The sequence below is a fragment of the Plodia interpunctella genome, chromosome 30 (assembly GCF_027563975.2).
Source record: "Plodia interpunctella isolate USDA-ARS_2022_Savannah chromosome 30, ilPloInte3.2, whole genome shotgun sequence".
NCBI classification, from domain to species: Eukaryota; Metazoa; Arthropoda; class Insecta; order Lepidoptera; family Pyralidae; genus Plodia; species Plodia interpunctella.
The window spans coordinates 1,305,473-1,323,611 of record NC_071323.1 but is presented as its reverse complement, the minus strand read 5'-3'; the positions used below and the strand labels follow the sequence as shown (position 1 = coordinate 1,323,611).

Here is an 18,139-nt window from a genome sequence, read left to right as displayed (position 1 = left end):
TTGTATGTTTGAGGCGGGTAATCTCCGAAACTACCGAACCGAATTCCAAAATTCTTTCACCATTAGAAAGGTATAGGCTATATTTTATGTCAAAATTCCTACGGGAGCGAAGCCCCGGGTAACATCTAGTTTGTTATAAATTGAGTTGCTAGAACAAAATGGAAAATAATTAGTTTTCAGTTCGGTACTATTAAAAATCAGACTTGTCTCATCTAGATTGCTATTCTTTCTCATCAAATACTAGCTTTTGCCCAGAACTTCTTAAGTGAGTGAAAATCCGTTTCCCGTGGGAATGTCAGGAAATCCCTTCTTAGTGCTCCCCTGCAATGTCCTAGGAAACTATACACCAAATTTCAGCTTTCTACGTCCAGTAGTTTCGGCTGTGCGTTGTCTGTCAGTCGGTCACTCAGTAACGGAAGAGTTTTATATAAAACTTGTCAGATTTTATTCATATCGCCTAAGAACGCCTTTACAAATACCGCGACCTAGTGAACATAACAATCTACAAAAGTGCTAATTTAGTTTTACTATGGTTTTCTCCATCCATGCCAAAGTTACCAAAATTTGTACCTTTATTATACGATTTCCACACTTTCCCTCTGCATTGTTACACACTATGTCATAAGTCGAAACTACATTACAGGGACGTTGGGCGTGGCATCCCGCTACGGCCAATCAGGTGGCGAAGAATTACCTAACAATTACACGATTAGCCAATCAGGGCGAGCCGTGAAAAATTACCTAAGTCACACCATAAACCAAGGTTCTCGTAATACCGTAGTTGAGTGAGTTGGCGCGAACGAGTTTGTTCGAAATTCAAGTGCTTTTTTTTCGATGTTTCTGTTAACGGCCTGTGCTATAAAAAAAAACAGTTACGCGCGCAAATCATAACCTAACCGGTCGGGTTGAAAAGGTAATTTTGAAATGATCAAAAAGAACATCATTGTTTAAATTCTAGCTTGATTTTGGACCCAATAATACTCCAATACGATAAATTAATTAATCATGAATTTTTTGTCCCATATCCTCATGTTCTGGTTTCTTTCGTGGCTGTACCCCGGGTCAACGTACAAAATAATGTTAAAATATGAAAGATTCGACTGTGATTCTAGTTTACAACCAGCCAACTTCTAGACGTTAACTCTCTTTGGGAATGCTGTTGTTTGCCTATCAGCTGACTAGGCTGTGTCCCTTAGTGATGACATATCAGGAAGGAATGGAATGGTCCTATTCTAGGGCGGAGCGACACACCACATCCGTACATCATAAAATCTTTCGCGACTCAAAATTTGCATTTTTTTTTTTGCAGATTTTCATGCGCTTTTCATCAATATATAGATAGTGTGTTTCCTGAGGAAGGTTTAGGAGTACAATGTATTATGTTTTAAATTAATTTAGGTGGGTACCTACCGAATTCAAAAATTTTTACCTATTCCTTATTTACTAACTCTATGTACCTTTAAAAGTCTATATAATACCACTCTACCTCTATGGCAATTAAAAAAAAAAACAATGTCTTGCCGACGCGAATGTATGATACATTGCGTAATTTGTATTTGTGCTTTTATTGACCTCAATGAAAAATCAGTAATGTATTCCGAATCCTCCAAAGTTTTGTTCATCCGGATTTAAAGATATTGAATTAAAACTATATAAAAAAAAAAACTTGAAATTAAACTAAATTGAACAAAAAAATGTAGGTACAGCCCATCATAGGCTACGTATCTTACAGCTACGTACCCAAAATGCTAGCAGCATTGCCATAGGAGGTCACATAGCGCAGTCACTGCCCCGTCGGCCATTTTGTAAAATGGCACGAACTTTTTTTTTACCTTCATAATCAGTACCATAATCATTATTAACTAGATTGGTCTTTATCTACATAAAGAAAGATCTGTGATCAAACATACACGTAATTTTTAGGGATCCGGACTTCTTAAGTTAAAAACAGAACCCTGATTCGTTATCCGACTGTCACCCTTTTTTCTCAGAAATATTAGGTATAGTAATCAAATTTGAATCAAACTAACGGCCCGTCCCGCCTTCGCTCGGGTTAAACCATAATACCTTCCAAAATCAATTCGGAAATTAGGTCCAAAGCTACAAACTTTCGGAACGACCACTGCTGAGAAGAAATGCTTAAAGATTGCTCAGAAATCACGCTATTTGTGAAAAACTTACAAAAATCCGTCTAGTATTGTCGCGTTCATACAAACAGAAGGATTTCTTTTTATAATATATAAAAATCTACGGTACCTTTTAGTTGGGAAACAAAATCAAAATTACAAGTCAACGTTATCAAAAGATATGACTATTAATGTATTGTAATATTTCGCAATTCACAATAACAGCTTACAGTCAGTATATAAGAACATTACTAATATCTGTGCGTAAAATCCATTTTTTCTTACTTAACATGTAAGTAACAATCTTCACAGTTATTCATTGAAAAGAAATCATATATCATTTTAAACATATAAATTCTTATATAAAACATTTAATAACGCGTAAGTTATTTCCTAAAAAAGTCTATTTTAATTTATATTGGTGTAAATAACATCTTATCAAGTTTATTTAATAATAGTAACTCTTGTAGTTGGTATCCCAACCAACGTGGGTAATATGGTCCTAAAACTAACTAATTATAAATACGAAAGTAAGTTTGTTTGTTTGTTACCTTCACGCTCTATCTACTCAACCAATCTTCTTGAAATTTTGCATACCTATTATAGCTAGATTAAAGTATGGAGAAGGACATAGGGTACCTTAGGTACATCCCGGAAAAATAGTAACTGTTCCCGTGGGAAATTAACGCGGACGAAAACGCGGGAACCGCTAGTTTTTTTTTCAATATTTAAAGAAGTGTTAGAATTGTCGCTGTGACTTCATTTTTTCTATGTCGTGATGGCTGTATGTGCTTAGCTTCCTTTGCATTTCTATATGGATAAACTAAGCCAAAAAATAAATTCCTGTTTCGTTTAACACCACAAAATACAATAGCTTTTTATTCATTCAACCCGCATGCGCGTTTTTTTGTTCACAACAGCCCACAGGCATTGTATAATTTTTTACCATTGTAAGAAAAAAAGCGGAATTTTCGTAACGAATGCTAGATAATAGCAATTATTTATGTGTACAATCAACAGCACGTCAACCTACCCAAATTCATTGCAAACTCGCCGTTTTTACCGCACTATAGAGGACACTATGGTGCGGTAAAAGCACATCAAGCTATCCTGCATGAACCTGCAGTGTAACTTGATGTGCTGTTGACTATACGGATACGTATATAGTTAGCAACCTACAATACACATCGCATCATTCATACCCGAATTCGAAGCAGTTAACTCGCTCGTAGCGTATGTCGTAGCAATCCGTAGACTGTCGTAGCATCATGTAGCGAGTTGTAGCATCTCTACAAATCCTGACCTGAAGCGGCGTAGCGTCTTATTGAATCAGAAATACGAAAATTCAGCAACACGGCCGCGCGCTGATTAGATGTATGATTATAAGACGCGGCGGCGTACGGCGATGTAGGTTAGGTAGGTTTATCAACCGTGTCGGCTTCCAGGACGTCCCGCTTCTGGGTCAATATTGGGGCCGTCCCGTCATGACCCCTTACGGGACGCCTTATATCCCGGAAATCAGTGACAATTAATATTATTCTTTTAACCGAGGTGGCGCAGTGGTAAAGTGCTTGCATCTGAACCGAGAGGCCCCGGGTTCGATCCCCGGTCGAGTCATGATGGAAATTGATCTTTTTCTGATTGGCCCGGGTCTTGGGTTTTGGTTTATCTATATATGTGTTTTAAAATATAGTATCGTTGAGTTAGTATCCCATAACACAAGTCTCGAACTTACTTTGGGGCTAGCTCAATCTGTGTGATTTGTCCTAATATATTTATTCATATTTAATAATCACCTACGCATTTTGTATTTCGCTTGAGGAGCGTTCATTCAAGCTGTACAGCTTGAATGAACGAACACCGAAGTACATACATTTGTATTGAGTTTTTTTCTATTATATTACGATTTAAAAATGTATAGTATTTTTTGCTATAATTTTGTATGTGTTGTTTGTGTCCCGCGTAATATACCAAAGCGCCGGATGCTGAGCTGGAAAATCCCGGATATGCCTTTTTTGAATTGACAGGCCTAGATATACACCACAGCTCACAGCGGCGTCGCGGTTCAAGGGCCTCGCGCCACGAAGATTTATTATATTACAAGTCAAAAACATTTATTGCAAAATCTTTGTTTGTACATGTACATACATACATACAACAAGTAAAATAAGTAAGAGTTTCGACAGATTTCCCTTTGCATGCCTGATGCAATATTTTTAAAAGCTATGAACGCCCCGAAAATGTGCTTTCGTCGCTATTGCTCGCGAGGAACGCTAACCTCGCAAAATGTATATTCACTAGCCCTTAAATGTAATGGTTTGTGTGAATTTGACTAATAGTAATCATACTCTAATCTACATTTTTTTTAATAGCCTGTTTAAGTGTCCCACTGCTGGGCAAAGGCCCTCATTTTTTTTAGTACCATTACTATTCCGCGGTGCCTATTCCGCGCTTCTCAGTCATTCAAGTTCTGGCTTCTATTCCTCTCGCACTTTCACGCATCATATTTTCCTTTCACTCAGTCTCCTTTTAATATTTTACGAGTGGGATGCTCGCCTATTCCTTATTTCTGCCTACTGATTTTTATTTTGTTCTTAATCTAAGCACAGGGAAAGTAATTTGGGAACAATTGGGTTTCTTATTTTGTACACAAAACTTATAACAATATTCTCTTTTCTCTTAAGTATACTTACTTAACATTTTTTAACACAACAAACCAAGCTGAAATTTTTCTACTTTTTATTTTTACCCGAGCGTAGGTAGCCGGTATAACAAATGCAAAAATAAGTTTGTTCGTTAACAAGCTCTTCACGTTCCATCTACTCAACCAATCTTTTTTAAATTCAGCATACATATAGTTTGAAGTATGCAGAAAGTAAAATATATTATTACCTTTCATCCCAGAAAAATAACTGCTCACATGGGAAATGCACGCGGACTGAGCCGCGGGTGAATGCTAATTTATAAACAATCAAAATACAAAAAGAAATAAAATAAAAAAAAAATATATTTATTTTCTGTAACAGATCAGTTATGATCTTAACTCGTTGTTGGAGTTTTAAGATATCAAAGAATGCCTGTCTCAGGAGGCTCCTCTCTTCATTGAACAGTATCTGGAGTATCATCTAAGTATTCTTAATAGATTGCGTTTAATGCGATTATTAATTACAATGTGTGCAAAACTAACGTAAAATTATGCTATAAAATGTTTTTTATTTTATTTATTTTTTTTATTTAAAATTAAAAAGGAAGTGTTTGTTAGTTTGTATTTAGGGGGTAATCGCCACTTCTAATCGGCTGTCTTCCTCCCAGTTCCATTACACAATTTATCTAATCACGAAAGTAGTTGACGAAATCTGAAACGGTGGCCACCAAAATCCGTTTAATCAACTGTGACCATATTGTAATATAGAAAACTATGAGAGATTCTACAGAAATTCTTTATCTTAACATATTTTTCGCTAATAAATTAAAGAAATTGATAATTCTGTGTTGGTGGCGCTAGTGTGCAGTTATGTAGCGCCTTAACCTTAAGTTGCGTTACGTCCACGTTGTTTTCCATAAAGCCATAACCATAAATCTATGCATTTAGGTGCCGTAGAAGGTGATCAACGAATGCCTAATGGAAGGCACGTCCCTGTACGAGCTGGACGCGTGTCCAGCGCAGCACAGTGGCGCCCTCGCCGCACTGCGTCTGCTGAACACTTACAACCATCTCCTGACTCCACCTGGTAAGCAAGTTTTAAAAAATAGGTCCGTCAATCGGGCCTACTATAAAATAGGCTATTTCCTACCAAGTACGAAAACAAAAACAGTTGAGGAGCTTCCTCGTTGGGAGCCAATCCTGCACCATCAGGTCATGCTTATCATAATAATGCATTGTCATATAAACTGAAGCGGCGTGGGAAATTTCAACTGGAAGTGGGAGAAATCTAACTTGCAAGATTTGATTACAGACAGACAACGGGACAAGTGAAACTAAATTAAAACTTTTAAATATAAAACTACTTAGTAGTAATTTTATAGTACCTTCTAGCTATATATTAATAGTAGTTAAAGTACTAGTTACATTTAAGCAAAGACAATATGGCTAGGCGGGGTATGCCTGACCAGTCTCAGAACATGTGCGATTGTGGCTCCTCCCCACAATCGATGGCTCATCTCCTCGCCTGTCTCGAATGTGTCTGACTTGATGGCAGCTTCCCATGAAGCCATCGAAGTGGCTCTTTAGTTTAGCACTCCATAGAGCGTTTAGATTTGCCAAAGAAAAATAACTGTTAGTAGAATTTAAGGATGAATTTAAATGTATATGTTACTGTAAAAGCACGAACTACGGTAAATCTTATGATATTCCAGTAAAACCTAAGATTTACCAACTCTTAACTTTTATCGCCATTCACTTGGTAAATCTTAGGATTTACATCAGACGCACGGTAAATGTTGAAAAAAATATGTCATATCGTATTCGGCGTAAGGTAAGTCCTAATATACTTACGTTTAAAATATATTACCTACCTTTAAAAGTTAAAAACATTTATAAATGAATATACCTGCTTACCACATTAAAATAATTTAAAATAGGTAAGGATTTGACTAATTACTTAGTTAAGTAATTACTCTCATAATTATGATACCTACTTACATAAAAATATGTAAGGTTTTGACTGAATAATATTAGAATAAATTATTAAAAAGAATTACTCATTGTTTTATTCCAAAAACCAACATTTACCAGCCGTCAGTGGCAAAACCTAGCATATACTAAATTCTAATGGCAAACGCCCGAAAAAAATCGTATTTTTTTTTGTAAATCCTTACATGTACCAACCCATGCCGGTAAATGCTAAGATTTTATGAAACAACCTAAGATTTACCTATATACGGGCTTTTACAGTAACTTATAGATTTCATATCCAGTTAGATTAGATATCTAATCCATCCACGAAATGATCCTTTAGCGGAAAGTATTTATGTACAGCTTGATGAAGTATAATGTTTAGTTTTAAAAGTTTAACATAAGTGTTTCCTAGTGCCACAATCTGGTTACGTAGTTATAAGTTTTAAATTTAGTTTTCAAGTATGGTACCCGCAGAAAACCAGCGTCATGGCCCAGCCACGACACATGCTGAGTGGTGCATGTTTTAACTCCGGATTGTATTGTCAACATAGTTTTAATTGTCATTGTGTACCAAATAAACTATTTTTCTTTCTTTCTGTTTGATTTGTATAAACTTTTCTTTGATATTCTTTTCAACCAATATAACGGAATACACCAAGCTGTGGTTTTGTATGTATTTTGACCGTATGTACTTAGGTACATACAGTCAAAATAAACAAACACTTTTTCATTTACTTTTTTCTATTTTATTCAATAATTCTGCAGAATAAGAAATTTACAGAATAAGAATGGCCAATTACAGAATTCTTTACAAATACTGCAGTAAGTAAAACTATAAAGCGATTTAGATCCCTTTGCCTTTCCATAAGGATGAACTAAACAAAAAAAAATAGTTTATTTATTTTTGTTTGAAACACGGATCTCAAAAATACAAACAAACAATAAACACCTGCGTTTATTTTTTAAATACCCACCTCATCATCGGTCAAAGGGTCGATACACAGCCCGCGTCATTAGCCGTCATAGCGCGCGGTTACGCGGCGTGTGAAGCAGCACCTGTGATTGTCTATGGTGCCGGCCACGCGCGTCGCGCCCGTCCCTACTACTGTTCTTATTTCAAAATTTAAAAGAAGGCAAAAGGAAGTTTATCCATTATAGAATGAAAGGCAAACGGTTAGATGGGCGGCAACAGCTCGCCTGTAAAAATATTTTTTTAATGTAAAAGATTTTTTTACAACTGAGGTCCAGTGCTCACTGCGGTGTTGTTGTGTTGTTCAGAGACATTTGTTGTGTTGTTTTATCTGCAAACTTTGGCCCTTGACCTCGAAATTATTTACGTATAACTATGGGTTTAGAGTACTAATTCCATGGGTATGACCAAACGTAACCTAACAATTATAAAGAATCTCTCTAGACACACTCAAGTTGTCCTGTGTCATGGCTTCTAAAAGAAAACGCCACAAGCTACCTACCGAAATGCGATTTGCAAGGGCTATCGGACAAAATTATGATGGCCTTCGAGAAGTTGGCGTTTCAGGAAGTTGGCATTCTGAGCAATAGTCATTTCGCGCAGTTGGTATTTCGAGAAGTTGGCAATATGATAAGTAATCAATATGCGAGCGGTTGGCATTTAAGAAGTTGGCATTATGAGCTGTTATGCTTTCTGAATCACACAAAGAATCAAACGTCATGATATAAAAAAAAAAAAACATTAAAAATAATTGCTTCAATTTTACATCTAGTCGTACGTAAATAAAGTTATAATAAGGTAATTTTCTTAAAAATCAACATGAAAGCAATTGTTATGTCATATGTGTATGTTAGCTATGTCGTTTCGTAGTAGGGGTTAGTGGTAGTGTCGACCAAATTAAGTACAATTACAGGTTACCGCCACCCCGGCTCATTAGTTCTCAATTATACCGGCAGAGGTCCTAACCCCTGGCGCGATCGTGTACTGGGAAATACTATTTTCATGTCTAAAAGGGTTAATCGCTGTGTCAGGCAGGTGGTTATGTTGAAAGCAATAACGTAGCTATAATACTGTATCTCATCTGAGTGTTTTCCGGTTTCTTCCTCAGCCGTTGAGCGTCAGAGCCCAGGGTTCGCTTGTAAGGGGTTCGCAAAGTGGGTGATAGACGTACGAACTTAAAATACGTGCTCTTTAAATTTTCGAACTTAGTCGGTTCGACGTCGTCAGCAGAAAAAAAATACCTTAAATATGCTATATTAAAATGAGATATTAAAGAAAAATATTTTTATGGGGGTTGTTTATGGGAATAATAGGAGCCAAAACAATGCTTTTTATAATTTTTTGTCTGTTTTTTGATTTTTTTATAATTTTTTTGTATTTTTGTTAGTCTCTTCATAGTCGTATCCCTCATGGCTGAGGGTCGTGATCATTACGTGAAATGAAATACACACAACAACTTTCTTGGCATTATTAATGGAGTGGTTTGCCATTGCCTTCTCCATTTCACACACAAGTTAATAATCAACTAGTGTGCAGGTTTCCTCACGATGTTTTCCTTCACCGGAAGCAAGTGGTGATCCATCAGATTGGTATACAAACTCATGTGGCACGAGTAGGATTCGAACCTGGAACCTTTCGATCCACAGGCGGGCGTCTTAACCATTACACCACCACCGCTTTGTTGAATGGAATTTGACGCTGGTTTCACAGCTCTATATAGGAGAAATATATGTAGATAGTAGTAGTAGAATATAGGATAGAATATACTCTAACTAAAAATCTGGTATAGGTTTCATCGCGATACGTTGCTTATAACCCGAGATAATAAGTTATTAGCGGACGCACGAAATTAACGCGGGCACAGTCGCGGGCAAAAGCTAGTATACAATAGATAATATATTTGCTACGCTCCGGGGCTTCGCTCCCGTCGGAATTTCGGGATAAAAAGTACCCTATGCGTTATTCCTGGATATAAATTTCACAACAATCCGTCCAGTAGGTTTTGCGTGAAAGAGTAGGTACTAACACATAACCAATACAAACTAACTTTCGCATTTATTATTAAAAAGGACATACAAACATGGACTCTGAAAACAACACTCCTTTTTTTGTGCAGTCGTGTAAAAATACGTGAGTTTTTGTTAATTACTGCGTGTCGTTTAGCTCATCCCTCATTAAATATGCACCGGGAATAAAACTTCACCTGTGGACACGTGTTCCCAATCGATACGCCACCGAGGGTCGCCATATTTACTCAAGTAATATTAACTACAATATCATAACTACCCTTCTGTTAGATCAACAGTTCAATTCTGGTAAACTGTTTACTCGATTTTTGTGTGCCAGTCGTTTATCGGATTAGATTCGTCGTAAAATTCAATCAATACCACCAATTGGATTAAATTTAAAACATAAAAAAAATAAATAATAATTAAAATTTAAAATTCTCAATTTCATTGAGAAAAAATAGAAATTTAATTATCTATAGTAAATGAATGACACCACTTTCAAATCATATAATTAAATACTTATCTAACTGGATAGAGCATATTTCGTCTACATACTCAGTCCATGATTTTGAACAAATTTTAGTACTTATGGGAGTAACTCCGATTTCGCGAAATAAAAAAATCTATACAAAATTAAATACCTAGGTTGTGGAAAATTGGATCAGCTGTTTTTTTTTTTTTTTCGCGAATTCAATGTTGCTTTCATACAAAAAGTTGTTCAGTACCATCGACTGAACATCTAGATAACATCTAGATAAAATAATGTCTATTTATAAAAAAATACTGTGTACGAGTATATTTAATTTTTTTTTTGCAATTTACTTTACTATACCTACCTATGTTTTTTTTTTATTTCAATTTTAAAAACCAACTGAAATTCAGCGCTGTGCTTCACGCCACAACATAAAGCTGAGCTTTTCGGCAACCATTTCATTTTTGTAATGTGTTTGTTTATAATTCGTTTTTGTGCCGAAGAAAAGCTTTTCTTCTTTCTTCATTAAAATGAGTATATACTCATTTTAAATACTTACAGCCAACTATTCTTTTCTTTGGAGAGGATTTTACCCAGCAGTGGGATATATCCCACCCATTTTCCTCCACGCATTTTTATCCTTGGTGTTCTTAGCGTTTTTTGGGTGTCGCCATGTGCCGTCTGTTCGCGTAACAAAAACTAATATTACTAGTACTAGAATGATGTAATTTAGTATGGGGTTTACCTACACATTAATCACGCCGACAATTGATACTCGTGACAAAGATTCGACAAAAAATATATAAACATTTTATACTACTAATATTATAAGTACTTAATGCGAATGTTTGTGAGGATGTATGTGTGTATTGTACCTGTTTACGTTTGTAACTTTTTCACGCGAAAAATCTACTGGACGGATTGTTATGAAATTTGGTACACGGGTAGAATATAATCTGGAATAACACATGGGTACTTTTTGTCCCGAAATTCCCACGGGAGCGAAGCCCGGTAGTATTGTAAATGCGAAAGATTGTATATTAAAGTTACTCTTTCACGCAAAATCTACTGGACGAGTTGTTATAAAATTTGGTCACGGCTAGAATATAACCTAGAATATTTGATTAATTTCCAACTAAATTCAACAATAAGGACTATGAAAACAGGATGTATTTATGTCTATTTTTTACTGTTGCTTTAGATTGTAACCTGTTGTGTATACCTATATATATAAATAAATATTTCCCTTTCAGGGCCTCATAACGTGATGGGCCTCCTCACGGCCCTGCCGCCGACCCCCCAGCCAGCTTACCTGCAGCCCTATTGCCAACACGTCGCTTCCAGAAACACCCCGAGTGAGTTATTTAGTACTATTTTTTATACTTTCCTGTTCATTTAAAAACATGATATACTTACTTTCTTCTTCATAGTCGTATTCCTCATGGCTGAGGGTCGAGGTCATTACGTGGAATGAAACACACACAACAACAGGTCTCATCTGAGAATCAGTGTATCGCCCCTCTGGGTGATATGTGTACTGAGATGGGCCTTTTTGTATTGCTGCAACACAGTACACTCGCTCAATTGTGCTATGTGAATACAGCGTTATATTTTGTGTTATTAATCTGGTTGTGTATTGTGTTGTTGCTTTACAAATAAATGTTTTATCTATCTAACAACTTTCTTGGCATTATTAATGGAGTGGTTTGCCATTGCCTTCTCCATTTCACACACAAGTTAATAATCAACCAGTGTGCAGGTTTCCTCACGATGTCTTCCTTCACCGGAAGCAAGTGGTGGTCGATGAAAACTACTATATATAAGTCAAACTTGTATACAAACTCATGTGGCACGTATACAACCTAGGACCTTTCGATCCACAGGCGGGCGTCTTAACCATTACACCACCACCGCTTCTACTATACTTACTTTGGTTTATAGTAATTATATTCACGCGTATAGTATTTAATTAGTCCTCACCATGTTATGTGCTAGCTTTTGCTCGCGGTTTCGCATTTATTTCGTTCGTGCTCATAACTTGTTATTATGAATATCTCGGGATCTAAGCATACGGGTCGCGATGATACCTAAACCAGAGTTTAAGTTAGACCAACCGCTATGCAACTGTGAAAACCGCATCAAATTCCGTCCAGTAGTTTTTGCGTGGTGCGCGAACAAATATAAAGATAGACAAAAATCCAATTCAAAAATTGTTTTAGCTTCTATTGGTCCCGTTTAGACACCCCATAATTAAATAATATTTTTTTTTAATATAGTCTATATATAGACATAGTACACCGTTTTATTATACCTATATATAGATTTAGATTCCAAGATGACTGATTGCTGGATAACGAACGTCTTTAATTTTCTCTCTCTATGTATCTATGTATCTCTCTTACATTTGTTTTTAACCCCCGACGCAAAAAGAGGGGTGTTATAAGTTTGACCGCTAAGTGTGTCTGTCTATGTACGTGACACCGTAGCTCATCAACGGATGAACCGTTTTGGATGAGCTTTTTGTTATTTGATAACCAATTTTTATGCGGTGTTTCTTAGATATGTTTGATCAAAATCGGTTCGGCCGTTCAAAAGTTGTAGCGAAATGAATATTGAAAGTCGGCGGCTTTTTAATTTGTCCAACAAATAAACTTGCAACAAATAAGCTGAGTACCCTTTTGTAGCATATTTTATGTACCTTTGTAATATTAACATTTGGTTCACTTTCTGTGATGTATATTAGTATGTTATGAATAAATTTATTTCTATTTCAAATAAACGTTTACCTTTCTTTCTAATTCTTGTCTACGGCAGTCCTGACCAGTACAATTTGCGAGAACGAACTACGTCGGCGCGGGGAGAAACGACCCATACCTCAGGAACTGAAAGACGAGAAATATTTCGAGCGGCGCAGACGCAACAACCAAGCTGCTAAGAAGTCCAGAGACGCGCGGAGAATAAGAGAGGACCAGGTAATTATCCTCAATAATGTGTAATATCACGAAAATAACCCACTTTTTCGACTTTTTACTGCGGAGACACGTGATTTCGTGCTGTTTCGGGCGCCGGACACGGCGAAACTGCATCAACAACCGTTTAAACGTCCCACTGATAGGACACTGGCCTTCCTTAAGGATAGGAAGGAGTTTGGGCCACGATCCACCACGCCGGCCCATTGCGGATTTTAACGACTGCCGGCAATATAACCGGGCCCAACGGGTTTACAACGGCAACGGAGTTCGAGATAATTCATCGGTCACCCATCCAATTATTGACAATTTCAGTATAAAAAATCCTACTATTCAGTATAAGTATCCTACGTGTTATTCCAGGTTGTAATCTACCCGTGTACCAAATTTCATAACAATCCGTTCAGTAGATATCGCAAGAAAGAGCAACAAACATACAGACATCCTCACAAACTTTCTCATTTATTAGGATTAGTGGCAGGATGTTTATGTATTTTTGTCGAATCTTTGGCAAGAGACAGGAATGGAGAAAGTTATGCCCACCAGTGGGACTTATACAAGGTTACTTACCTATCAAACGCAAAACCACCTAAAGACTACTTGGGTACATCGAAATAAGCAACTTTTATTCCACTACTTTTCGTCATTGGTACAATCTAATTTGCGATTCTACACATGTTAACTCTATGTAATAGCCAAGCAACACGAGACAGTACAGTAGCGTTATGTAGCGAAATCGAACATAGAGTTAACGTTTTATAGAAACGACAAAACTAAAAAATTGTTTGTGTTACGTTTAGACAAAAGTCGTAGAACAAAAGATGTTAGTCTTTATGTACCTTATGCGCCTTTGGAAGGTTACGCGTTAATAAATACCAGTAACTGTATATATAGAAATAAAATTGCTAGATTAGTATAGATTATATATCAGATAGCCTGGCGGGCGTGTCTGCTGGAACAAGAGAACGCGTCGCTGCGCGCGCACGTGTCCGCGCTGAGACAGGAGGCGCTGGCGCTGCGCGCGCTGCTCGCCGCCAGGGAGGCGCCGCCGCCCGTGCAGCCGACACCGTCCTCTACCACCGACTGAGGTGTTAGGACCTCCTGTCATTTCAACTAAAATCTATATGGTACTACCGGTCCGTCCCGGCTTAAAACATAATAAATTATACAAACTAGGTATACCTTCCTCAGGATGTCTGTCTATTGATGAAAATCCGTGCAGTAGTTTTTGAGTTTATCGCGATTGAGAGACAGCCAGACGCGGCAGAGGACTTTGCTTTATAATATATTTAGATCAGTATACATATACCTATGTGGCGTTCCAAGCAAAAGGGTAACACTAGGCAGATTTTAGTTCCAGAGATATTTGAGATTTTGTGAAAAAAAGTTGGAAAATTGGCATTTTGCGATTTTAATTATTACCACGCAACATATATTAACATACAAAGGGATACGTTTTCATACAATAAACGTCTCTAATTCGTGTACTCAACGTGAGAAAATTGAATTGTATGTTCAGTAACTCAGCTCAGCTCGATCTTTCATTAAAAGTTTTTTTTTTTTGTTTGGTTAATTATACATATATATTTTTTTTTCCTTTCATCAGCACTCGATCACGATCATAATATGTTTCAGTATACCTTTTGACCATGTACTTCATTGTGTACTTACATTGTTATATTACTGACAAAAAATTATACATAAATTTATATTTAAAATATGGTAAGCCCTTCTGACATGATAGGGACCAACACTGTTTGAATGAGTTTCTTTTGGCATTTGCTAGTAGTTTGTAGCTTTGGTAAATATAATTTGATTCAGAATATGCCTGTGAAGGCTAATTTCTGAATAAATGAATTAATGAATGAATTTTCTAGAGCTCTAGATATTAGTTTAGAATTTCAATGTCTGTTTCCCAACAATTTCATTTTTGTGTGAACTTTTACCTTTTTTTCTTTAATACATTTTATTCCTTATGATCAACCATTTTTTTTATTTGACGACCTTCCAGGTTCCATCCTCGGTCAGGTCATGATGGAAAATTATCTTTTTCTGATTGGCCCGGGTCTTGGATGTTTATCTATATATGTATTTGTTGTAAAAATATAGTATCGTTGAGTTAGTATCCCATAACACAAGTCTCGAACTTTCTTTGGGGCTAGCTCAATCTGTGTGATTTGTCCTGATATATTTATTTATTTAACTGCTTATTTAAATACAGCCTTTACTCAATAACTTGGAACGCCACATATATGTATGCTTATATATTTTATGCAGGCTTTTTAAATGAACTTTACAATCAACCACAGATTTAAGAACATTTGTAATGTTTTGATATCTGTGCAACCAACTTAAATCTTCGTATAATGATCCAGTGGCATTGGTATGAATTATCACAATGATCTTAAATATACCTATTTTATCTAGAGCATACATACTTTTTACAATTTTCTGACCGTCATCTACCCTATTGAGGATGGGAGTAGTTTGTTTTATTGTAATGAACACAAAAAATGTGATTTACTTATGATTTTATTGTAAAATTATTTTAGAATTAAGAAAATGTAATAACTCGTTCCGTCCAGTTTAAGTAAGGACTAGATTTTAATCAAAGATCTCATTATTATAGCATGTTTCACCACTTGCTGATAAAGTATCTGATTGGCATTGGATAGGGATAAAAAACACGGTTAAACATTTTCCTCTCTTACTCCCTCCGGACGCGAAGTTCTACTGGTAGTAAGACTTGATAGTAAGAGGTAAAGTTAACTTCAGGTAGAAGGCTTATCTAGCAGTTAGTTTATCGTCAGATTACAATAAAATATTACCATAGTTCGTAATCTAAGATATTTTATCAGAAGTGGCTTTAGTGTTTTTTTGTACATAAATATATCGAATAAAATCATAGTTGAAGTTGTTTTTTTTCCTGCTTTGCAGAATTAACCTACTACTTAGGAAATTCACGCGGGCGAAGCCGTCGGAACCAATAAGAGCCCACCAATAAAGGTGAAAGTTTGTTACTTCTTAACGCTCAAACAACGGCTGGGCCAATTTTCTTTTCTTCCGAAAGTATTCCCGTAGGAAGTCAATGGCGCTTTATAAAGTAGATGGCGCTACTGTGCATAAAAACGTATTTCTTAAAACATAATTAAACGACAACACAGCGTGGTTATAAAATAAAAAAATCCTTCATTAAAATAAACAAATTTATTAACAAACTAACAGTACATACCTAAATTGTTACATTGTGTTTGGTAATGGCCGCCCAATTTTAATACATTTAATTCAGCTTAAAGCTTTCTTTGACAATCGCTTGATTATTTCTTCTTGGCTCCAACGTTCGACAAAACGATGTTGCCAACTTCCAGGTTGAGAATAACACGGTACAGTAAAAAAAAAGGAAATAAAAAACATATGTTTTAATTGACACAAGCGCCCGATTTTTAGATCGATGTTCGCATCAACTTTTATCAAGGTTCAACGGTATTTTCAATTGAAAAATTTTCACAAGTCTATTCGATTGTGATTCTCTGAGCAGGAACTGTCTTAAACCTTCGAAAAAATATAATTGCTTTAATTGAAGCAATTTTAGTCACTAAATAGGTCCGTAAACATTCATTTTTGGATGAATCTTAAAATAATTTAATTATGGGTTCGATTAGACAAGAATATAGATCAATATTGTAACATCACAATAGTATTTAGCTTAACTATGATTTGCAAAACAGAGACAGAAAATTATCGACATCGAAACCGACTTCTTTATTTGTCACCCATTTAAAAATCCTACAAGTATTGTCGTATGATTAAAACAATTTTTGTATTCTGTTGATAATTATGACATATCTAGTATCAGAGGAATAGCCTATTATACAAAGATGGTCAAATATATTTTGTTATAGAACATCACACAACATAAATGTCAGAAATAAATGACAATGACAACAATACAACTATAAAATCACATAACTTATATGATGATTTCTCTGACATCCGCGTGAGGGCGCTACTAGTAAGCAAAAAATGCCGATAACCTAATATAACATCAGTCGATTCAACAGCTTTTTGTATTGGAATATCTGCAACCATTTTGATATTTTCTATAACGTTTTAATCAAAAAGACTACATGTCAATGCGTTTGATACAATGGCATAATACAATCTGACAAGAATAAATATCGGCGCGCGGTAAAAAAGCGAACTAATAATCTAAGCTATTAAATTCTCATTTAGAACGTAAGTGGCGCCACCAAAATCCATAATGTCAGAGTGTAAGTTATACACAACTTTGTGTGTAACACGCCTCAATATTATCTACAGGTCATAGCACACTTGTAACCCACAGCTGCCAATAAGCAAGATGAGGTTCATTGAAAAGTGAGCTTTATAGCGTCTGCCGTAGACTCACTTTACATTGACGAGACAGACAGCATACGTTAACGTCTTTGCAACCGTATACGGGTCACCTTTTGAGACTTTTTGAGAATGCGATACTATTATATATTTTCTTGAACGTCCCAATGTCGTTACTCAGGGAACACCGAAGCGGTAGAACCGTAGTGTCAGTAGTACCATTGACCAGTACTACTGATTGTACTACTAATGGTACTACTGATGGTACTACTGATGGTACTACTGATGGTACTACTGATCCTTATTAGTGTTGGTAGTACTACCGACACCACATAAGGTCAGTAGATGGAACTACTATTACTATAGTAGTATTACTAGTCGGTAGTACTATTTAATAGTAATACTACCAGTACTACCATTAAATACTACAATTAATGACCAGACACCCACCAACTGTGAGTAGTACCACCAATGGGTCTGGTAAGTGATGCAACAGACACTGCGCGATAGAAGCGTGCCATGATATGATATGAAGGTAAACATTAAACGAATGAGATAAAAGAGTTACATGTGTTTTTTTTTTTTTGGTAAATAACATCCTGAACTACTATTAATATTATCT

At 36.1% G+C, this 18,139-nt stretch overlaps 1 protein-coding gene across 2 annotated transcripts; it reads left to right on the top strand.

The window, feature by feature from the left end:
- Window positions 1–793: 793 nt before the first annotated feature.
- On the top strand, window positions 794–18,102 carry LOC128682612 (uncharacterized protein). 2 transcript variants are annotated; one of them, XM_053767432.2, is made up of 5 exons: window positions 794–913; window positions 5,719–5,857; window positions 11,449–11,550; window positions 13,010–13,167; window positions 14,100–18,102. In XM_053767432.2, the coding sequence occupies exons 2-5, from the start codon at window positions 5,749–5,751 to the stop codon at window positions 14,160–14,162; spliced, it is 432 nt and encodes a 143-aa protein (XP_053623407.1). In that variant the 5' UTR covers window positions 794–913; window positions 5,719–5,748; the 3' UTR covers window positions 14,163–18,102. The 2 variants fall into 2 exon arrangements, with proteins under 2 accessions (XP_053623407.1, XP_053623406.1); XM_053767431.2 differs by having other exon boundaries at window positions 14,096–18,102.
- The last annotated feature ends 37 nt before the right edge of the window (window positions 18,103–18,139 follow it).

Excerpts from the sequence above, each read along its gene's own strand:
- LOC128682612 (XM_053767431.2), top strand. The coding sequence starts at position 5,749 with ATGGAAGGCACGTCCCTGTACGAGCTGGACGCGTGTCCAGCGCAGCAC. Across the intron at positions 5,858-11,448 it reads CCATCTCCTGACTCCACCTG|GGCCTCATAACGTGATGGGC; the intron begins GTAAGCAAGTTT and ends TTTCCCTTTCAG. Across the intron at positions 11,551-13,009 it reads CGCTTCCAGAAACACCCCGA|TCCTGACCAGTACAATTTGC; the intron begins GTGAGTTATTTA and ends TGTCTACGGCAG.